At 52.1% G+C, this 23375-nt stretch overlaps 1 protein-coding gene across 1 annotated transcript in view; it reads right to left on the minus strand.

The window, feature by feature from the left end:
- Positions 1 to 23375, minus strand: part of UROC1 (urocanate hydratase 1) — a 33826-nt gene that overhangs the window by 4183 nt on the left and 6268 nt on the right. The window contains exons 2-18 of the mRNA XM_023743741.1: positions 21007 to 21137; positions 19923 to 20016; positions 19023 to 19082; positions 18581 to 18709; positions 18389 to 18450; positions 17515 to 17581; positions 17284 to 17427; positions 16403 to 16491; positions 14593 to 14655; positions 14069 to 14248; positions 13684 to 13781; positions 12920 to 12992; positions 11348 to 11469; positions 9257 to 9327; positions 8548 to 8646; positions 6718 to 6817; positions 4150 to 4231 (exon numbers count right to left, since the gene is read on the minus strand). Of these exons, the coding sequence (XP_023599509.1) occupies positions 4150 to 4231; positions 6718 to 6817; positions 8548 to 8646; positions 9257 to 9327; positions 11348 to 11469; positions 12920 to 12992; positions 13684 to 13781; positions 14069 to 14248; positions 14593 to 14655; positions 16403 to 16491; positions 17284 to 17427; positions 17515 to 17581; positions 18389 to 18450; positions 18581 to 18709; positions 19023 to 19082; positions 19923 to 20016; positions 21007 to 21137 (1664 nt within the window). The remainder of the gene's footprint in view (positions 1 to 4149; positions 4232 to 6717; positions 6818 to 8547; positions 8647 to 9256; positions 9328 to 11347; positions 11470 to 12919; positions 12993 to 13683; positions 13782 to 14068; positions 14249 to 14592; positions 14656 to 16402; positions 16492 to 17283; positions 17428 to 17514; positions 17582 to 18388; positions 18451 to 18580; positions 18710 to 19022; positions 19083 to 19922; positions 20017 to 21006; positions 21138 to 23375) is intronic.

A 23375-nucleotide genomic window follows, 5' to 3' on the forward strand; every position in this document is an offset into this window, starting at 1 on the left:
GGCAGCTATCATTTAAGTTTAAAATGCCCACCTTTTTTGAACCTGAGATTACAACTAGCATCTCGTGACAGAGGTTAACATTTATAGGAGGCATGCCATGTGTCAGACCCTGTTCTGGCACCTTTACAAGAGATTGGTGGTGGGTTGGCACAAGCATTTGAGCTAGGCCTCCTGCCAACCCAGCTCAACCCAACTCAAAGCTATTTATCTCTGCTGGGTAGTATTTATGTCTTCGATGGGTCTGTTGTAGCAGTTAGATGGGCTTGCACACATTTCTTTTTTTTTAAATATATTTTTATTGATTTCAGAGAGGAATGGAAGGGAGAAAGAGATAGAAACATCAATGATGAGAGAGAACCATTGATTGGCTGCCTCCTGCATGCCCCCTACTGGGGATTAAGCCTGCAACCCGGGCATGTGCCCTTGACTGGAATTGAACTCTGGGACCCTTCAGTCTGCAGGCCCATGCTCTATCCACTGAGCCAAACTGGCTAGGGCTAGCACACATTTCTTAAAAGACCTTACACATGTTATGTACTATATAAGCCTTAGCTATTATTAACTCATTTAATCTTCACCAGTAGCTACAAAGCGGTTGCTATTATTATGACCATTTTGTCAATGAGAAATAAAGCTCAACAGCTTAACTTGTGCAATCAAATTGACTTCAGAATCCATGATGTTAATTAAGCAACAAAATTGTACATACAAAGATGCTCCCTGCTGCACTGGGGAAAGGCGGGGCGAAGGAGGTGTCTGTGCACAGATGGCCGGAGCCCTTGGTGCCCTGGCTACTCAGAGTGGTCCACGGGCAGCAGAAGCAGCATCACGAGAGCTGGTTAGAAACGCTGAATCTCAGCCCCTCCAGACCTGCCTAGTCAGAATCTCCATTTTAACAAGCTCCCCAGGGAATTCTGTGCATTCAAGTTTGAGTTGCCTGTTAAGAGGGAAAGATGTCAGTATCTGGATAAAGATGGTTGATCAAATACATCAATTTATTCCTCAAAGACATGGGCCCCGGGACTGGTTCTGGGTGTAAGGACAGAGGCACATCAGCAGGTGAGAGAGCGAACATGAAACACAAAGATGCAGGACAAGTCTCAACACCCAATAGTGAGGCCCTGTCCCTACCACCCAGCTCCCAGAACTGACCGAGACTTCCCTACAAGGGCAGGAGAACCAACTAGCCCTCTCTAAACAAGCAGACAGTCCAGCCAGCGTGGCTCAGTGGTTGAGCATCGACCTATGAACCAGGAGGTCATGGTTTGATTCCTGGTCAGGGTATATGTCCGGTTTGTGGGTTCAATCCCCAGTAAGGACATGCAGGAGGCAGACAATCAATGATTCTCTCTCATCATTGATGTTTCTATCTCTCTCTCCCTCTCCCTTCCTCTCTGAAATCAATAAAAAAATATATTTAAAAATAAAAAATAGACAGATATCAAGGACAGCTGGACAGATACCACAAGGACAGACACTAAGTGAACAATCAGAAGGAGGGGCTCCGAGGAGACAGAAGCAACAGAGAAAGCAGAAAACAACACACAGCTGACACTGCTCATCAGGAAACATAAAATGCAAAAACAAAACTAAAAGCAAATCCAGTGATAGCCGGGTAAGTTTATAACTTAGAAACATGGATTTCCATACAACAACAACATAAAACAAAGCTGGAGTTGGATGTGGTTTCCTCTTGGAATAGGAATGGTCATGGGACAGATTTTTTTTCCTGCTGATATTTGCAGCAAGCTTTGCAGGAGTATCTGATGCATTAAATTATGTACTTATGTATGAGTGAGTCTAATGAATTCCAACATGAATTGGAGGTGTTCCCAAAAGAGCCCTCGAGAACAGCCAGAATGCAGAGCTGGGGGCAGCCCAGGGGTTGGGAGCACCGTGGGAATTTACATCCGCTGTCCTGAGAGCCCTAGTGCAGTGGGTTAGAGCAAGCAGTGTCCTGCCTGAATTCTGGCCCTACTGTCCCCTGCTCAGAGGCCCTCGTGTTGTTGACTCTCAGCTGCTTTGCTCTGTCCCTTCTTGCCCTCTGTTGTCCCATTGGCAACGATGAATTGGTGGATCTGGCAGGCAACAGATATGGGTTCAGATTCCAGCTCTCCCACCAGCTCTGTGGCCTTGGGCAAGTTACTCCCCTTCAAAGTCGCTCTTCACCTGGAGAACCCTCTCATTAAATCCAGCGACAACCGGCCAGGTATCCGTTACCAGGCACTCTTCTCGTTCCTGTTTTCTCCAGCCTTTGTATCAAAAAGGACATGCATTCCGGTTACATTCTCCACTAACTAGAGCCACCTGACTGAGCTGCAGCTGGAAATTTCAGCCAAGCCAGCCCATCGGAATGCCCTGGGAAGCATTCCGATGCTGAAAGACTTGGCTCTGGAGGGCAAGGCCAAGCTTGATCCGGCCAGAACGGGCTCAGAGGTCAGTTCAGAGGTGGCCAGGCCCAGGAAGCTGTCCTCCTCTCTGGAGCCGCAGCACCCCCTGCTGCTCTTGTCTGGGAGCGTCCCCAGGTGACCCCGCAGAGACAGACCCTGCGCAGGTGCAGCTTAGCCTCTGGTGCCTCCGTTTCCTCATCTATAAAATGTATTTTCCTTCTAAGATTAGGTGAAAGAATGGATTCAAAGAGCCTACAAAATGCTTGCCATGGGGCCCATGTGCAATAAGTGTTAGTTTTTCATTATTCTTAGCAGCAGATGTGATATTATGACTTAGAATAAGAAATATATAGGGTGTCCCCAAAAAATGTATACACACACTTTGAAATACATACACAGTGTTTGTTAAAATACATTTCATTTTCAAAACTGAGCTATCAACTGTCAAAGTGTGTATACTTTTTTTGGGACACCCTGTATATATGGTCTTTATCCCATTTCGGGCACAGAACTGAAACCTTTGGAATACCGAAGTGTTGAGAACAATAAAGATGCCTTCATGTTAATAGGTGACTTGTCCCTGCCCCCACCCTCCACCCCACCTACTGATAGGGGTTGGTTGTCAGGGGAACCAACCAGGAATAGAGGGTTGGAACTTACAGTCCCACCCCCAGACCTCCAGGGAAAGTGGAGGAGCTGAAGGTTGAATTGATCACCAATGGTTAGTGATTTCATCAATCATGCCTATGTAATGAAGCCTCCGTAAAAAACAAAAAGGATGGGGTTTGGATAGCTTCAGGTTGGGGGGTCAGAATGCTGCCACACACCACTGTGTGGGGCCCCAAACTCCATAAAGACAGAAATTTCTTTGTTGGGACCTCATCCTATGTATCTTTTCATCTGACTGTTGATTTGTATCCTTAAATCTCCTTTGTAATAAATCGGTAATCTAGTGAGTAAAGGGGCTTCCTGAGTTCTGTGAGCCACTCTAGCAAATTAATAAACTCAAGGAGGGGGTTGTAGGAACCTCCAATCGGTAGCAGTTCAGTCAGAAGTAGGCAACAACCTGGGCTTGCGATTTGAAGTGAGGTGAGAACAGTCTTGTGGGACTGAGCCCCTAACCTATGGGATCTGAGGCTTTCTCCAGGTAGACAGTGTCAGAATTGAGTTGAATTGTAGGTGTTGGAGAAGACTGGTAAGTGGAGTGAGAAAACCTGTACATGTTGGAGTAGAATTGTAGTGAACATCTTCATGATGGAGCTGTGACTGTCAGCCAGATTGAGACCCTCCCAGAAACCCCCATTTCCTACCAGTGAAGACTGGAAACAGTGCTGGCCAGGGCAGAGTCCTGAGCCAGGGACCTGGGAGAGCAGGGAACCCAGGCCTCCTGCCTCCCTGCCTGTCTGCCTGGGAATCTGAGGTGGATTGAAAAGACAGCACTGTGAGAATTCCTGAGGAAATAAATATCTGTGAACGCCAAGTGAAAACTGGCATCAAAGGGGCAGTCATGGTTCTTACAGCCTTCCTGTGCTGTGTGGCAGGTGAGACCCCAAAGGAGGAATCGTTTGTGCCAGACACTCCCCCACACTTCACCCCCAATGTTCTGTCCCTCCAACATCCAGCTCACGGGAGGAAAACATCACAGTAAAGCCTTCAGCAGAAGGAGCTTGGGAGAGGCAGGGCCCAGGACCCTCAAAGAAATCCCTGTGCCTTCCAGGGAGCCTGCACCCCCACCACCTGTTCTCCAAAACGTTCTTACCAGCCCACGCCCCCACCGTTGTGAAGAGCGACCCAGGTGGCTCCTCGAAAGGCATCGCCCACGAAGTTCTGCACGGCCATGTCTGTGGAAACAAAACCACCCCCGTTATTCCCTGAAGGAGGTTGGCTGGGTCCAGGCCAGGCTCTGGCCAGTATACAAGTGGGCATCTACAGACCCCACTGGCTGAGCCAATACCATTCAGGCCTGGAAGACAGATGGGGAACTAGGCACAGATGACCCTAGAAACAGTAACAATTTATGTTTGCAAAGCTAAGCCAAGGCAGGAGAAATGGACAAATTCCCACCGGTACCCTTCCCTATAATTATGCTCACTAGCACTGAATGCCAGATAAAGTGCCCAGAAGCAGAAAGAAAACAGAATTAACAGGGAGGTAGTAGTGGTTTTATTTAGAGATGTAGAAAGCCAAAGAACAGCACTACCACCCTTAAAACAAACAAAGGAATAGGGTGGGGGGGTCACAAATTAATGACTTTTCTCGACTCCACCAGGGAACTGATGTCCCAGGGCAACTAATTTGAAATCTGGAGAGAGATAGGCATTTGCACAGAAAAACTGAACCCAACCTGGTCACCTTACAACTATCTAAACTGATAAAGGACAAGCATGAACCCTGGGACTGTGAGGTCCATGGGACATGGATATACGGGGGCTTGAACCCTTTGACAGGCTCTTATTCCAAAAATTCCACCAAGTGCTCACAGAGAAGACCAGGGAGAATCCTGAGCATGCTTTTTCTTGGTGCTGGGCGGTGAAGATTGGGAAGCGCCATGAGCTAAGAAATCCAAGAAATGCAGCTCTAGACACTGGAGAAGGCCAGGAAACATTCTCCCCTAGAGCCTCCTAAGATGTCATGGCCTGGCCAACACCTTGACTTTGGCTTATTGAAACTGACTTCAGGCTTCTGACTTCAGAACTGTGGGAGAATACGTTTGTGTTGTTTTAAGCCACTAAGTTTGTGGTGGTTTATTACAATGGCCACAGGATACAAATATAAACTACTAGAGGCCTGGTGCACGACATTCGTGCACTGGGGGAGCGGGTCCACTCAGCCCGGCCTGCACCCTCTCACAGTCTGGCAGCCCTTGGGAGTTGTCCACCTGCCAGCTTAGGCCCGCTCCCAGGGGATCAGGCCTAAGCCACAGTCGGACATCCTTAGCGCTGCCAAGGAGGCGGGAGAGGCTCCTGCCACCACCGCTGCTGTGCTCACAGCCGTGAGCCTGGCTTCTAGCTGAGCGGCACTCCGCCTGTGGGAGCGCACTGACCACCAGGGGAAAGCTCCTGTGTTGAGCGTCTGCCCCCTGGTTGTCAAGTGCACATCATAGTGACCGGTTGTTCCTGGTAGTTCTGCCTTTAGAGTCAATTTGCATATTACCCTTTTATTATATAGGATATTAATATCAAATAATCAATTTCAGAACCAGGGATATTATATAATGATAAAGAGGTCAACTCTCAAAAAAGATATAATAAACCTAAATGAATGTGCACCTAACAACATAGCTGCAATACAAGGCAAGCCGGGCTGGAATGGCTCAGTTGGTTAGGCGTTGTCCTTACACTAGCAGTGGTTCTCAACCTTCCTAATGCCGCGATCCTTTAATACAGTTCCTCATGTTGTGGTGACCCCCAACCATAAAATTATTTTCGTTGCTACTTCATAACTATAATTTTGCTACTGTTATGAATCGTAATGTAAATATCTGATATTCAGGATGTATTTTCATTGTTCGCGACCCACAGGTTAGAGCAGAATGCAATTCATTTGGAAGCAGAGAAGCAATTGAAAGAAAATCAAATGAACTAAAATCATCTTTGAGAATATCAATAAAATTGATAAACTTCTAGCCAAACTGACCAATAAAAAAGAAAGACACAAATGACCAATATCAGGAATGACAGAAAGGCTATCACAACTGACCCCACAGACATTAAAAAGATGATAAAGGAATACAACTCCATATCCATAAATTTGATAACTTTGATGAAATGGACCAATTCCTTGTAAAAAGAATAGTGTTCCTGAGAGTCCACCTCCTTCCCTTGGGATCCTATCCATAATAGAAGGACCCCGCCCCCTCCCCGTCCCCCCTCAGGAGCTGGGAATGAGCAAGCCACGCAAGGAACAGAACTCATCAGCAGCTCACCTTCCCTGAACACTGGCTCTGGGTCCCTGATGTGATGTCATTCAGCTTATTTTTCACAGCAGCCCTCTGAGGTAGATACTACTGTTATTTCCATTTTACAGATGAGGACATTAAGGTTGAGACTTTAAGTACCTTGCTGAAGATCACCCAGCAAGTGATGGGGCCAGAAGCACACCCAAGTCTAGGGTATCCAACAGTCCCAATTTGCCTAGCACTGGCCCAATTTAAAAACCTGAGGTCCCATGTCCCAGAACACCCACTGTCCAAGGTTGGTCACCCTATGTCCCGCCTCTCAAATGTCAGCACATTTTTTGTAACATTATGACAAACTAAATGAATCAATTGATTTTTAAATCAAATCCAACATTAAAACAACTCTTTTCGATGTTTTATCTTCCTCACCTGCACAGAAGGCAGAGCCGTCATAGATGTTGGAGGTCTCCCTAAAGGGACTGTCCGTGCCACTCACATCATGGTGGTCTCGGCTCAGGACCACCGGGGCCTGCAGTGTGCAGATATGCAATGTCAGCCAACAGTGTCCACCACAGCTGCCCAGTGGAGGGCAAAGTTGGATCAGGCCATACCAGAAGCCTTTCAGATACCGCCCCCTGGAAAACAGACCGTTAGCAAGAGGAACCACAGATGTTTATGTCCTTGGGTAGCTACTAATAGATTCTGCTTATTTTGACACTTACTATGTTCTTAGAAGCCCCCATTTAATATGTCACCGAGTTTTCTCAATAACCCTATCCAGGTAGGCACAACTGTTATCATGCCCATTTTGTAGAAAGGAAAACTGAGGCCCAGAGAGGATAAGAAACTTTCCCAACATCACAGAGCTGGTAAGTGGGCAGGCTGGGATTTAAACCCACATACAGTATCCTAGAGTCTGGGCTCTCTCTTCAGGCAGCCTGGCCCCTGAGCGTGTGGCACCACTGGAGGTCGGCTTTCCCAGCCCTCCCCAGAGGACACGGAAGTTCACAGGCTCCCCATGTAGGAGGAGGTAGCCTGCCAAGAGGGTAACTCCCCATTGCTCTGAATCAAGAGGCCCTCCTCTCCTTCCCTTGAACAGGCCCAGTGTCCTTCCATCTCTCCACCTTTGTCCTGGAATCACCTGCCCCCAGGTATTCTGGCATCTTCTTGATACTCAGGCCTCAGTTCTATGCCAGCAACTCAGAAAGGCCTGTCTTGACCACCACATCTAAAGACACCGCTCATCCCCACCCCATAACCCCACCTTGTCACCTCAACTCATTTTCTTCATACTGTTCGTCACCATCTAAAATTCTCCCTGAATTTATACTTTTAGTTGCATATTGTTAGTTTCTCTTCACTAGTAAGTAGATCAAGGTGGGGACCCTGTTTATCTTGTTCTTTGCCACATCGCCCCCCCCCCCCCCGCCCCCCCCCCCCCCAGTGCTTAGAATAAGCCTGGCACAGAGGAAGCTGTCAATCAATTGACAGAAGGGAGGGAGGGAGGGAGGGAACACCCAGCTCTCGGAAGGGAGGAAGGAAGGACCCAGCTCTCAGTGCTGACCTCTGACCCCAGCTGGGTTGAGTGTGCCCTGAGGGATGGTTGGTGAGCTATGCCAGCTTTCCTCGTGAGCACCCTGGGCTTCCAGGAAGCACGCAACAGTAGTGTGTCCTGGTGGTGCTCCCTGAGAAAGGCCAAGGCTGCTGCCCTTGCTGCCAGTGCCCCCCAGAACCACCCACAGGGACAGCCTTCACGTTCATCTATTTCAATCTCCTCTTCATGTCTGCTCGTTAATATTTCTGGTGCTTCTAAACAGAGGTCTGTCACGTGAACCTACAAATGGAGGGGCCAGAGGTCCCTCTGAACAGTGAGCCCAGGGCTCCATATCCTCCAAGGTAAGTCCGGCTGATTCAGAGGAAAATAGGAAGTTTGTCATGGTTTGAAAAAGATAAGTCGACAAAGATATATCTAATACTCATGTGGAAGCCAACTCATTTCATCCTTACTCCCATGCTTGGAGGTTAATATGATTCTCCTTTAACAAAAGGGAAACTGAGGCTCAGAGAGGGCACTTGACTTACCCACAGTCACACAGGGACCAGTGTCAGAGCCTGGGTGTGAGGACAGATCATCACTCCCTGCCCTCAGCTATCTGACCCTCAGCTGACACATACACAGAGCAGGGGGCAGTGCTGGCACTGACAGGAAAGAGCCAAAGGGAGACCCTCCCCCGGCCCCAGCAGCACAGGAAATGTCACCTTGATCTTCCCATGGGCGATGGCTTGGTTAAAGGCCACAGCGATGGCCACACGGCCTTTTTGGTCTGAGTACAGGATCCTTGCCTGGGAGCCCACCACCTGCAGAGAGAGAGGTGAAAGGAGGCACCTCAGTGACCTGAACTCACAAGTCAGCGCCTCAGAGACACCCGTCTGATCCATCATTATGGAGCAGTCCCCACCCGCATCACATTCGTTTGCACACTCCCCTGAGCATAATCACAGACACAGAAATGAGGCTCAGGCAACCCTGGCCCTATCAGTGCCTCACCTATCAGGGCCCCATGAGTTGCCACCGAGAGCCCGCCCCAAGCACCCCACCACAGCCAGGGGTGCTCCTCTGTACAGACGAGACAGGAGGCTCAGGGAGGCGGAGCCACTCGCCCATTCACACAGCTGAGAAACCAGGGGGCCTGCCTCTCGGGACCCAGCGGCCACCTCTCAAGAGAACTATTTGAGTAACTGGGTGAAGAGCTACTTGACCGGCTCTGGTCACTGTCCCAGGCCACCTTTGGAAAGGTCCCTGGCTTCTCTGTCCAGCAGCCCCCGGGGTGAGGTAGCTGCTGGCTCTAGTGGGTCTGCTACCTAAGCAGTCTCACGGGTATGTTGGCACCCTCTTAGCTCGCTCATCTACTGGCCAGGTGGGCAGTCCCATGGCCCACCCCTGCCCCCCACCAGGCCAAGCCCTCACCAGCCGGTGCTTGGCAGCCTCCCGAATCCAGCGAATGTTGTCCATATATTGCAGCTTCACAGCTGGGTTCACTGCAGGGAGAGGAGGGGAGGCGTGTCACAGGCACCGGGAGCCCCGGGCCCTCCCTGTCGTCGCAGGCTGCTCGGCACAGGCACTTATTCTTCACCCAGCACTGGAGCCCCGACGCAGCGTCAGGGGGACTCTCCATCCCCCCCCCTCCCCCCCCGCAGCACCACACTAGACCATCTGATTCTCAGAACCGGCAGTAAATAGTCCTGTGAATTAATGCACAGAAGTGTGCAGCCCACTGTCCGATATATTCATTCCTTCAACAAACATCTATTGAGTGCCAGGCCAGGCACTGGAACCAAGACTGCTGCGGACTGTGAGAAAATAAGAGTGTGATGAGGTCGTCACTAGGTGAGTGAGTCAGGAGGAGATAGTCGAGCTACATCCTAAATGCTAAGGAGGAACCAGCGACATAGAGATCTGAGGAAGCAGCATTCTAGGCAGAGGGAATAGCAAGTGCAAAGGCCCTGAGGTGAGAGGAAGCTTACTTATCCAAGTAAGACAGGCCAGCGGCTAAGTATGAAGGGCGTGCAGAGAGGGGCAGCAGCCAGGGAGCCCGGGAGCTGCTCCTCCCAGCTCCTGAGAGCAGACTGCTAAATCTGCAGGAATTCTGTGAGCCGGTGGAAACACAGACATCGTTAAATTTCAATGAAATAAACTTACACTTTAAAAAAATGTATTAAAAATTAAGATAATGGCCCAGTCTGCATGGCTCAGTGGCTGAGCTTCAACCTATGAACCAGGAGGTCACGACACATGCCCGGGTTGCAGGCTTGATCCCCAGTCGGGGGTGTGCAGGGGGCAGCCGATCAATGATTCTCTCTCATCATTGATGTTTCTCTCCCTCTCCCTTCCTCTCTGAAATCAATAAAAAATCTATTTGGTTAAAAATTAAGATAATGTTCATAAGTCACCATTTCTTAATTTACTACATTTTTGGAGGATCTATGTTCTCAGGGTTACCTGCCTGGTGGAAATACTGCTACTGTTTCAAGTGAAGCCCCACTTGAAATAAGCCACCTGAGAGTATCTAGACCAGTGATGGCAAACTGGTGACATGTGAACTCATTTTTTTGGTTGATTTTTCTTTCTTAAATGGCATTTAAATATATAAAATAAATATCAAAAATATAAATCTTTGTTTTACTATGGTTGCAAATATCAAAAAATTTCTATATGTGACACGGCACCAGAGTTAAGTTGGGTTTTTCAAAATGCTGACATGCCGAGCTCAAAAGGTTCGCCATCACTGATCTAGACCTTGGCCATCAACAGATGCAACAGCGAAGCTTCCTCCTGAAGGGCTAGTTGTTGAACACCCACCTATGAGGAGACCTCTGACATGATACCCAAGAGAAGGCCCCCCACTTCCTCTTCCCACCTCAGTAGGCCTCCCCCAGCCTAGCTCCTCCCACATAGGTGGCCCCACCCACCCTCACCCTGGTTCTCCAGCCCTGGATCCTTGTATCCCAGATCCCCTCCACCCCCCTGAACTCAGATGTGGACAGCAGGGTGAAAATGGTCCCTGGAGATTTAAAACCAGCAACAAAGGCTGAACTGAACCCCAAAGGAAACCACTGGAGAGAAGGCCACCCCTGGACCTTAGAAAAGCTGCAGAGAAATGAGGAGAGGAGCTCTGACAGCTGAGTATGTTTGACAACATAACTGCCTTCTCTTCTCCAGGTGACAAACGGCAGGTTAAATCAGCTACACAAGAAGGGACTGTGGTTAAACAACCTCCCCATCCATGTGAAAATGGAGAACCAAGGCTCAGGATCAGAAAAACCACAGATCCACCGGAGGCCCTGCCATGACATGGGCAGGGGCCTGTGGATGTGGAAGGCCAAAGGCTCAGAGGGGCACCGGCAGCTACAAGGAACCAGAAGCACTGCTGACAGGCATGGACTGGAAGCCTTGTGCCCCTGCCCACAAGGGCCCAGCAGGGAATGAGGAGAGGGGGCTGGGGTGGCTGCCCGGCACTGCCAGGCGGACCCTCCGGCATCTCCAACCTGACAGCCTTACCTCCGCCAGCAATGACCTTCTCCAGCACAGATGTGGCCAGCTGATCGGTGACCGCCAGGTCCTGAGGGTCCCCGGATGTGCACACCCAGCGGAAAGGCCCGAAGCCCTGGGAGAATATATCCCTGCAAGGACACAACGCCCGATGGCCTTCCCAGACTGGCTGCACCCACTGGCTGGGCCGGGATCGCCATGGTCCAAGGAGGGGGGCTGGCATGTGTTCCAGGACTGAGAGGGGGTGAAGGCCATGAGTTGGGGTGTGTGTTGGGGGCATTGTGCGTGGGCATGTGTAATAAAGTGGGGGAGGGGCTCCAACGTCCAGAATTATTGCTGGAAGCCCCTGAGTCGCTAGTTGGACAGGTTTCAGAGGCCCTGCCTCCTCCAGCCCCCTCCAGCCTTTCAGTCCCCTTTCCCCTCAGTCCCGCTCCCTCTCCTCTTTCCCTTTAGCCCCTCCCCCTCATTCCTTCTCCCGCCCCCTCAGTTCACCTTCCTCCTCCTCCACCTTCCTCCCCTTCAGCCCCTCCCCTCAGCACCCTCTTTCCTCCTCTACCTGAATTCCCCCAGTACCCCCTCCCTCTCCTTTCACCCCTCTCCCTGAGTCACCCCTTCCTTTCCCTCCCCACTACTTCTTCCTTCTCCACCCCTCCCTGCCCCTCAGCCCCCCTCCATCCCCTCAGCGCTCTCCCTCCCTCTAGCTCTATCTCCCCCTCACAGCTGCACCACCTCCAGCTGCAGGAGCAGGGAGCTGAGACCCAGACAAGCAGGAATTCCTTAGATTGCTGTTATAGACAACCTGACAACCCCTCAAGGAAAACTAAATAGTTAGGAGAAATAGTAAATGCAGGGACTTGGCCAAATTGGCCCGAGGTGTCCAGGCAGAGGGAGGCAGCGGCCTAGCCCTCCCTGGGGTCCCACACTCCACAGCCCCTCGTGGGCTACCCCACTGCTTCCCTCCCCAGAGAGGCCCCGATGGCCCCTGCAGTGTGGCCACTCCGACTCAGCCCCGCCCACAGTGAACCTGAGAAGGAGAGGTTTGCCTTCTTGCCTCCCTCCCTCCCTGACCCATTTTGCACACTGAGGGCCAGGAATCTTCCAAAAGCATCCGAGCCCTTCCTTCTCCCCCTGTGTTGCTCCTGGCCCTGGCCTCCAAGCTCACCTTCAGCCAAGCCCACTCTCCCTCTGGGTACCTCCCACTCCTCCCTACTTGTCCTGGGCCACTGGCCTCTCCAGACCTGCCCTGCACAGCCAGATAGACACAGTGGCTCACGGGACAGCAGGCCTCGGCCTCCATGGGTCAAGCCATCAGCCACCCTCTTGGGCCCACTGCCATGGCCATGGGATGGGCAGCATTCATGGGTACTGGAGGTTGGAGGCTCCAGGCCCCTGCAGCCTCCTTGTCCTGTCACTGAGGCCCTGTACACGGCCTCTCACGGTTCCAGTTTCTCTACCTGCATTTTGTGGTGGAACCCCATGACCTGGTGTGGTGGCCACTTGGGGCCACAGCAGTGATCAGAGGAGGGGCTTTTCTGATCTGAACTTCTAGGACCCAGACACTGAAGGGGCCTCATCACTTACCCCATAATATGCTGGACGTAGGAGGGGTAGCGGAACTCGGTCTTTTCGGCGCCTTTTTTCTCCACGTCAGCTCCTGTGGACAGAACATCCGCACAGTCGCCTGGAGGAGCCGAGGGCTGGCAGGCCCCACCCCAAGGTGAGGACATATGCCACGGCCAGATGACAATTTGCAGAGCCCAGGGAAAGACTGCAGAGGCTCTGTCCTGACAGCGCAGCACTGTCAGGCCTCTCAGGCAAGAAAGAGACAGCAAGTGCCGCCCCGGCTGGAGCCCATGGGCTCATGGTGTGGGGCAGGGCAACATGGACACATGCCAGTGTCCGCCTCACGGGTGTCCAGACAGGCACCCCGAGCCTACAGACTCCAGGGTGCGGGGAGAGCTGGTGCCAGAGATGGGCCTGGAGGGGAGACTTTCCACTGAATATCTTTTGTACCTTCTGAACTTTACAGTCTATGAAGGTAAGAAGTTTCCTTTATGAAAAAATAAAGCTGCAATATATATATATATTGCAATGGAGCTCATACTGGAGCATTGTACCCACTCTCTTTATGGTGCTTTATATTCTTAAGGAAAATGGAGAAACTGAGGCCAGAGAGGTCAAGCTGCAGGACCAACTTCCAGAAGCCAGACATGGGCACAGTAAAACCTGCATGCCATGACCCCTGCCTCTCCCAGGTGCCTGCCAGGCCCCCCCTGGCTGGAAGGGAGTGTGCCCACTGCAGCCCAGGAGGATGGGGCCCCCTCACCAAGTCTCCCTTCTCTCACCTGCTCTCTGGGCCTCCAAGAGGAAGGCGTTGCCATAGTCCCAAAAGAAGAACTTCTCCTTGGCCAGCCTGTTGATGGCTGAGACCTGCCTCCTCAGGCTGCAACAAGCCAGCAGTCAGCTGTCAGTTCTGCCCGCCCTGCTCCATCACTGTCACCCCCCAGCCTCATCCCATGGAGCTGAGCCAGCTCTGCTGATTCCACCCAATCTGACAGAGGAGGAGACAGAGGCTCAGAGAGGTTAAGGGTCTCACCCAAGGCCACACAGCTGACCACTGGGAGAAGCAAGCAGAGGCCACAGCTACTCAGTCCAAAAGCTCCTTCCAGGGTGCAGCCCCCCCACCCCCACCCCTGCCCCACACCCAAGCAGCCCTGGGACCAGCATCACCTTTCCTGGACCAGTTTCTTGAATGTGGCAGGATCAGAGGCCATGAGGCTCTGGGCCTCTGCGAAGCCGAGCTGCACAGGGTAATACCCTCCATTGAATGGGTTGTGGCAGGATGTCTGGTCCGACCCCAGGTCTACCAAGAGCTCCCCCGTCTTGTCTAATTCCTGGACCAGGCGCTCCCTGGGGAAGATGTGGGATAGTCAGTGTAGGGTGGGCAGCATCTGGGACCAGAGTATAGGGCCCAGCCAGGAGGGCTTTGTAGCACATTTTCCAGCCACGTGTTCAGTAATCAGGGACTGGGGCTAATCCTACATCCCCCCAATCCCACTCCTCCTAAAGAACCCTCGTGGGAAGGCTGCTGTGAGCTCAGGCCAAGACCCAGGCGATGAAAGCTGGGAGCAGAGCCTCAAACCAATGCTTAAAGCTTTGTGTTCCGGGAGTACCTGGCCACCACTGGGACCTTGGCTGGAGGGAGAGGTTTACCTAGGGTCCCCAAGGCTGCTGACTCCCACTCCTGCACTTACCACAGGTCCACCACATTCCCATGGTAACCAAGGCTGAGCACCTCCTTGGTTTTCCTTGCTTCCCTAGAGGGCACAAGAGCAGAACAGATGGCCCCATCACACCTGCCCACAGCTGTCCACCCCGACCAACACACAGGGCCACCCAGATAGCTAGAATGCAGAAGACTCAAGAGGCCACCAAAAGTATTGTGTGCATGTGCAGGGCCTGAGACACAGGGACCTGTGAGGGATGTACTTTGAGGACCCAGACCATAAGGGAAAGAGCAGACTTGACTACCCCAGACAGGAGAACTGAGGCGATGCTTAGAATTAGGGCTCCTGCTGTTAGAATTCTAATAAGGACCTTCCAAGAATTCACTCAAGAGGATCCTCAGATAATAAAAGTCACTAACGTTGATTCCAAACATTACTTGGAAAAATAAAAGCACAAAAAAATGAAAGTATATTTTGGGGAACAGAAGATTTGAATGCATAAAAGCTCTCACAGGTATGAGAGCTATCACAGAGCACCAGTAAGTGGGACAGTGGGCAGTGTGGCACCCACTCAAAGATGCAGATCGACCGAAGGCCTTGCTTGGCAGAGAGATGCCAGCGGAGGCCAGACATGCTCCTCTCCCGCAGGTGCACAGGATAACCAAGTGGAAAGGGCACATGGTCCGAGAGCAGTGAGGGGCGCTGGAGGGGGAGGACTGCATCTCAGCCTAGGGGCCAGGTCGGGTACCGTGAGCCCCATCACTCCATTCCCATCTGTGTCTTCTGCAGCTCAGGGAGCAGAAATGTGATGAGACAGGCTGCTTAAGGCAGTTTGTTCAAATGATGTGAAATGGCTGTGTGTGTGGCAGTAGGAATTAAGGAATTAAGCTGGCCCAAACTTTGTGTGAGTGACAAGAGGGAGAAGGCAGATAGAAGAGGTATATTTAGAGCTGACAAGAATACCAGAGTGGTTGGAAGTGTGTGTGAGTTGTGTGTGCGTGTGCATGTGTGTGTGTGTACATGCAAGTTACTAAGAAAGTAAACTAGTATTTTAGAAAGATATATGTCAAATAGCATCCCATCTTGAAAATAGGAATATTTCTCAAATTCTGTGTGCTCTCGGACATTTTCACTCAAGCCCCCTTGGGTCAGAATAGACTAGCCAGGGCGGAGGGCCATGGCGCCCATGCGTCTGCCCCACACAGGCTCAGTTCTGTAAAGCAGTCAGTGGAGACGGTGCTTCCAAAATGGCATCTGATCAGCAGGCCCAGGACAGTCCCCTCACACACCCCCCCCCACACACACACACTCCCACTAAAACACCTCCGAAGTCCTCAGGCAGGAGGAGAAATGCTGCCCGCCCCCGGACACTGCACAGGCAGTCACAGCGCCATTGGGAAGGAATATCGAGTATTGAACCTGCAGGAGCCCCACTGAGGGCAACGCTCCCTCTTTCAAAGTTCATGTTTCCCCAACAAATTCAATGAGCAGCTACTATGCGCCAGGCTCTGGGCCAAGCACTGAGGTCACAACAGTGAGAAAAACAGACACATTCTTTGCAAAACTATGGGAACTGAGAAGATGATTGAAAATCTCTTAGAACCAAGTGTCTGACCACCGAAGTATGCAAACCCAGGGTTTCGTACACACCAGCAGTAATGACCAGTGAGAAACAGGATTTAGAAGGTCCTACTGTGCCACCTCTGAGTGGCCACTTGATGGGGTGGCCACCCATGGCCAGATGTCAGGCATTGAACAGGTCTATGCAGGGCAACCCAGCCCCTGGGCCCTTTCCCACAGCCCCCCACTTTTGGTGCTCACTTGTCGGGAGTTGTACCTGAGTCTTTTAATGCACTGGTCCAAGCTGTCGGTCACTTCCATCAGCCAGCCCTGCTGATGGCGTTTCATGAGGGCTGCTTTATCCACCTGTGACCATGACACACAAATCATCCTAGGGTATGTCCCCTCCACGAGTGGGTGTCACCCTCCCAGGAAGATCACCCACTTTTATAACACAGTGCAAGGGCAAACTGGGGCAGCTATTTTATACCCACAAGGGAAGCCCAAGAGAATCTAGATACATTGGCCCTGACATCACTGGGCTGCGGAACCAATGCTGACACTGTTGGTTACATGAGGAAAATAAAACCCTATTTATGTGAGCTGCTGTAGCTCAGTTTTCTGTTACCTGCAGCCAAATGGGCTCCTAACAAGTACAGCTGTGTATGTCACGGGTTTAATATCAACTAAGTGCAAAGCACACAGGTGGAGATCACCAAGGCTTTCCTTAGAGCCACTCACCTCCTCTTCCCGCCTCCCTTCCTGTCCTCGGCACCACCAAGGAAAGCTGGGACAGCCACCGAGAAAAAGCGGCTGCCCCCCCACCCCCACTGATGGGCAACGCATTTGCTTCCCCCCTGACTGTGAGCTGTCTGCGTTGGGGGAGTCTATGTTCGTGTATTCACAGACATTTGTTATCTCCCTGCTGTAGGCCAGGCCTTCAGTGGGGAAGGGGAGCTGTTCATGGGGCAGCTTCAACAGGCATGACCACGAAAAATGATGGGCTCTTTGAAGGCAGGAGGGTATGCTGCCCGGGAACCCACCTTGGAGGCTTTGTCGAGGGGGCGAGAGAGAGACCAGTGTGAATGTGAGTGCCGCTCGAATGAGGAAGGAGCGAGGTGGGCAGGGATGAGGACTCGGCGTTCCTGGGGTGCTCACCTCTGCGATCACACCGATGCACCCCACGATGACGGAGGCTTTGGCCTGAGCCCCACTCATTCCACCCAGTCCAGAGGTGACAAAGACTTTCCCAGCCAGGTCCTCGACGCCCAGGTACCGCCGTCCAGCGTTCAGTACAGTGAGCTGCAGGGAAGGGGGTGGGAGCTCACTGCCCACTCCCAGCATGTCCACCTCCCACCCCCTGATGCCAGGCATGACCCTGTCTCTCACCACTGTGCCGTGGACGATTCCCTGGGGACCGATGTAGCAATAACTGCCTGCTGTCATCTGGCCATACCTGACCACAGAGAGGGCAAGCAGGGCAGTGAGCCCAGGGCCAGCCACCCACTTTGGATGGTTTAAAATTCATTTTTATATTTATTTACTTTTTGAAAAAATTCTCACTCGAGGATTTTTTTCCCCATTGATTTTTTTAGAGAAAGTGGAAGGAAGGGAGAGGAGAGGAGGGAGAGGGAGAGGGAGAGGGAGAGGGAGAGGGAGAGGGAGAGGGAGAGGGAGAGGGAGAGGGAGAGGGAGATGTAAGAGAGACACATTCATTGGTTGTCTCCCACACATGCCCCCACAGAGGCCAGGGATCGAACCTGCAACTCAGGTACATGCCCTTGAACAGGAATCAAACCCACGACCTTTCAGTGTGCAGGCCAATGCTCTAACCACTGAACCACTCTGGCCAGGGCTTATTTTTCTTTTTTTAATAAAAGAATATTTACTTAGAAATGACAGAAGTAATTTGTAGAAGAACTTGGCTTAGGAAGCAAGTTATAAAGTCAAAAGAAGGGCCCTTAGAGCTGGGGAGTGAGGAAGGTAATGATAAGGAGCGTGGGGGGAAGCAGAGGGGGGGAGGGGAGGGAAGGCACAGAGTCAGGGAGAGCGCCTAAAATTCATTTTTTAATTACCCCAAAATGCATTAATACAGTCTCCTTTTTAAAAAAAACTACTAAGGAATATGTAAATATGAAATTGCTACAGTGCTGTGATTGTATTTTTCAAAATAGTATTTAATATGCTATACTGTTTTATAATACAAGTGGAAATGTATGGTATTTACTGGAATGATACAATAGCAACTGAAGTAGAGACTTACATGGTAACCCCCAGGGCAAAGAGCTTCTCATACTCTTCTCTGGAGGAGTAGTTGGGAATGACCTGGAAGAGAGGGCGGAGCCAAGGGCTAGGACAACACCGACCCTTGGAAGCCACGGCTAAGTGGGTGTCAGGGACACCTGGCTCTCCCTGCGGCCCCCAGCCAGCACCGTGCGGGCTGCCCAGGACCCACCATCCCGTTGGTGATGACCAGCCTTGGGGCTCCAGGGCTGCTCGGAAAGAGGCCCAGTGGGTGTCCACTGTACATGACCAGGGTCTGCTCCTCTGTCATCTGTGACAAGTAGGACATCGTCAGCCAGAACTGCAGGAGAGAACACAGCATGGAGGGCTCTGTAAGTGGCGGTCCCACAGTGGTCCCAAGCCACCGTCCAGGCTCTGAGGGCTCCCCAGGCTCAGTGGTTCTGCCCAGCGCCCCATCCCTCCAGGCCTCCTTGGTGCCTGCAATAATGCCACTCCTGCCCTCGGACCTTCAACATCCCACGGTGTCTCCAGCTGTGATCTCAGGCATCAGGCAGGTGGAGACCTGAGTCCTGAGCCCTGGGTTTGTAGCCTCCTTCCAACCAGAGGGTGTGGTTGGGGGCAGGCCTGGGGGCCAGGCTCACCGTCCAGCATACCTGAGCCCAGTTGCTGAACACCTGTCCGTTTCCTCCGTAGGTCACGAGCTCCTGGGGAAACTGGAGAAGACATGGTGTCACCTGAGATGGTGGCCTGGGAAGGGAGGGCCCCCACCCTGCACTGGGCTCTACGGGCAAGGTGGCTGATGGCCCTTTAAGAAAGAGTGGTGGGGGCCAGGGGAGGTGCCGGAGGGGAGGCCCAGGGAGAACCGCCTCTGCGGGAACATCGGTCCATCTGTGACTGGGTGAGGGGAGAGCTGGGTCTGGGGTTGCTCTGGGAACTCATCCTGGAGTCAACGCCAGGGGTCCATCTGTGATCAGGTTTTTTTAAAAAATATTTTTTATTGATTTCAGAGAGGAAGGGAGAGGGAGAGAGAGATAGAAACATCAATGATGAGAGAGAATCATTGACCGGCTGCCTCCTGCATGCCCCCTACTAGGGATCAAGACCACAACCCGAGCATGTGACCTTGACCGGAATCGAACCCGGGACCCTTCAGTCTGCAGGCCGATGCTCTATCCACTGAGCCAAACCAGCTAGGGCTCAGTAATTTTTTTACTAAGTACATGTTAAAATGATATTTCAGGTATATCAAGATAAACAAAATTCAGTCTTAAATCTGTTTCTTTTTATTTTTTCGTGTGGCTATTAGAAAACGTAACATTACACGTGTCTATGACACCAGGAATTGATGTCCCGGTGGTGGTGCTGGGGGAGGGGGGCAGAGGCCGGGGGGGGGGACACTAGCAGAAGGGTACAAGGTCCTCTCAGCACTATTTTTACAACTTCTGGGAACTCTATCATTATTTCTAAATAAAGAGCTTAAATGTATTGCATGTGTGTCTCAGGTTACAGCTGGACTGGACAGCGCTGCCCCGCTTCGGCGCCCCTGGGGTTACCTGGGCCACGGCAGGGTCCAGGTTGTTCATGATCATGTGCATGATGGCTGCTGCAGCTTTCGTCCGGCAGGGGTACTGCTGCACTGGGTAGGCCCTGCAAGGGAGTCCAGGTGCTAGGGGTGACGGTGGGAAGGCACAGGTGTGCACAGCGAGACCTCACACCCTGCTGCAGAAGTCGGCTGGGTTCCCAACAGGAACCAAGGCCAACCGGCTCTGGTGCCCGCCTCCTGCTTTGCGCCCCCCAGCCTTCCAGGTGTGGGGAGTTTGGCCCCCACCCACCCTGGGCTGCCCTTCCTCCCTTCTCGCAGGCTCCAACCGGGAGAATGCTAACTTGGAAGCAAAGCTGATGTCTGCTTTCCAGAAGCTGCTGCTCTGGGTGCCGTTTATTCTTTCCTTCTTTCCTGGGCACCACCTGTGCTCCTGGGCACCAATTCTAGAGCAGGTGCCAGGCAGCGGGCCACAGCAGGAATGAAGAGGCGTGGTTCCTGCTTTTTGGGGTTCATGCCATTCCCTGGGGTGGTCCCAGACAAGTCTGGGTTTGGGGCCTATTCAAGAACAAGGATGCTTAGTGGGATACCAGGGCGGGCAGCAGCATCTGGGAGCTGTGATAGGCAGGTCCTCCCCCCTATGCAATGTGGGGTGAGGCCCAGCACCCCTGGCTTCGCAAGGCCTCCAGTGCCAGGGACAAGTCAGCTTGCGAGCCCTATGGGAGGCCTGAGCTGTCAGAAGACACTGGCAGAGCCACCCTCTACGCCTCTCCATGCCTCTGGCAAGACAACAAAACATGGGGCTTAAAAGAGCATTTTGTATACAGTTTGGGTCCAGACTTACCCAGGACTGGCTGCCAGGACAGTGGATCAGAGGGACCCATCTCCTGGTCAGTCTTGGGGTCTTCAGCCAGCTCTAGGCTGCAGACCCCCACAGATGCCAACACTGCCACCCCCTCTCTGTGTGAGGGCCATCGACTCAGCACGCCAAGCCCATGGGCCTCCTAGTGTGGACAGCCTCCATTTCCCCTTCCCTGCTGACTCTCTGGGGTTCCTGACCTCCAGCACAATCCCTCTTTCCGCCCACCAGCACTCACCTCATTTCAATGCGGGGGGAGAACCGGTACATATAGATGTGCCCATAGAGTCGCAGCTCCTGGGCAAACTCGGGGGCCAGCAGCTTCTGGACATCCGGGGGGAAGTAGCGCAGGGCATTCCTTAGTGCCAGCTAGAGGAGGAGAGTGGTGAGGGGCATCAGGGGCAGGGGCTCCGGGCCGAGCACCCTGAGGCTCCCATGATGAGCCATCCCCTCCTCTCCCCCCTAATCTGGATTTGCCCCTGATCCACTCAGAAAACTATGGTCCCACCCCAAGACTGCCTAGTTGTCACCCTGGGCCCATCTACAATGTCACCTCCTCCCACATGAAGCCTTTCCAAGAAGAGTCTTCTCACGGGGGACCAGGCTGCTAATTCCATGCAAGGACCAGACAGGGTCCTGCCCTTGTGGTCACAGTGGGAGATGCAGAATCAAGGGGAGTGAGAATAGACCTGACAGGAGCCCATAGGTTCCTGGTTGTGCCTCGCCAGCACGGCCAAGGGTGACCCTGAGTGGGGGCGGTGAAGGATTAAGAAAAGACAGACAAGAGAAGAAAAGCTGGGTCTCGGTAGGATGCTGCTTCTCTGATAGAGAGACAGCGCCACAGAAGACAAGCTGCGTCTTTATTTTATAGCCAGATTCCACGAGGCAAAGTAAGGGCGCGGTCAAGATGTTTACAACATTCTCGTGGGTTTCGATCCTACTCAGTTACATGCACCTGCACTCTATCAAGCCCACATCACTCAGGCACGTGGGGCCACGTGTTCGGATCATAGGTTCAAGCTTACAACTACAGCTGTTGGCTATCATTGTGCTGGGAGGGCCCTGCCCTTCAAGCTGGGACTTGCACGTGGCAATGAGAGGACTGTGCCCTCCCCTTAGTCCAAGGCTTTCACCTGTCCAAACACTGTAGCTGCTCTCCACACCTGGTATGAGTACAGAGAAGTACTCTCCACTAGTGCAGCTTCCAGGTAGCCTCAGGCTACACCTGCCGCTCTGGGACAGAGATCCTGACAGATTGGGGAGGCCCAGGACAGAGCCTAGAGCAGGGGTGGGCAAACTTTTTGACTCGAGGGCCACAATGGGTTCTTAAACTGGACCGGAGGGCCGGAACAAAAGCATGGATGGAGTGTTTGTGTGAACTAATATAAATTCAAAATAAACATCATTACATAAAAGGGTACGGTCTTTTTTTTTTAGTTTTATTCATTTCAAACGGGCCAGATCCAGCCCGTGGGCCGTAGTTTGCCCACGGCTGGCCTAGAGCCAGAAACAGGAGAAACCTTCTCAGGGCTCCTTATCCAACAAGGGCAAACAGCCCAAACTCCCCTGCTCCCACCAGCCCTATCACTCTTCTCCAGAGAGCCCTGTTGCTGCTGGTTCTGCCCCAGGGCCTTTGCACCTATCCTCCTCTGCCTGAACCCCCGTCACCACTCTGCTTTCTCTTGGAGAGTCCCTTCCTTCATTCAGGTTTCAGTTCAGAAGCCCCTACTCAGAGGCCTTCTTGATTCCCAGCCTTTCTTCCCGCCTTTGTTTCCTTCTGCAGCTTTGCACTGTCGGACACTCGATGATGTGTTTGTTTCTTTCTTTGCTTACAATCTGTCTTGCTAAGCTCAAGGAGGGCCAGAGTTCTGGTAGACCCATTTCACAGCTCTCTTCCTTAGAACACCCAGACTGGAGCCTGAACGTGGAGGCAGGCGAAGTAGGGGAGGACTCTAGGTGACATCCGGGTGTCTGGCTGAACACCGAGGCCATTTATTCCTCCGATTGTTACAGGGCAGTGGAACGCTGGGAAAATTCCAGGCAAGTGGAATAGGGAAACTGAGACAGGAAAGTTAAAACAAGGCCGGTGTGGGCAATTTGCAGCTGGCTTGTAACTAACAAGCCATTATCTTCCCCCAACCAAGGATGCTTGAGAGCAATGGTTAAAAGCCACCCTCAGGGCCAGCTAGGGGAAGAAGGGGGTGGTGGGCACCAGAGAATGCAGGAAAGGAGATGGGGAGAGGAAAGGGAAAGGGCAGTTTTAACTCCCTAGGCAGAAAAGCCAGCAGTCTCAGGCTTGGCAAGATCAAATTGGCAGTTTGCTTGCCTTGCTTCGTAAATAAAGGTGCGTGCTTTAATAAAATTGGCTTCATCACACTGCAGTCACCTGGAGTTCTCTCATTTAAATCCATTTATATGAGAAAACAAGAATTGAAGTTGTGGACAGCCCTCTCCCTTCTACTCGGGGCTGGGGGGCTGCCGATAACACCTCTCTGGTGTCTGAGAGGTGCCTCTAACACAAGGACCTGGAGAACAAACACTTTGAGGTGAAAGGAGATGAGGAGCTGGATGTGGTAAATTTCTTTACTCATTCATTCACACATGTCT

The sequence above is a fragment of the Myotis lucifugus genome, unplaced genomic scaffold, assembly GCF_000147115.1.
Source record: "Myotis lucifugus unplaced genomic scaffold, Myoluc2.0 scaffold_410, whole genome shotgun sequence".
Lineage (NCBI taxonomy): Eukaryota > Metazoa > Chordata > Mammalia > Chiroptera > Vespertilionidae > Myotis > Myotis lucifugus.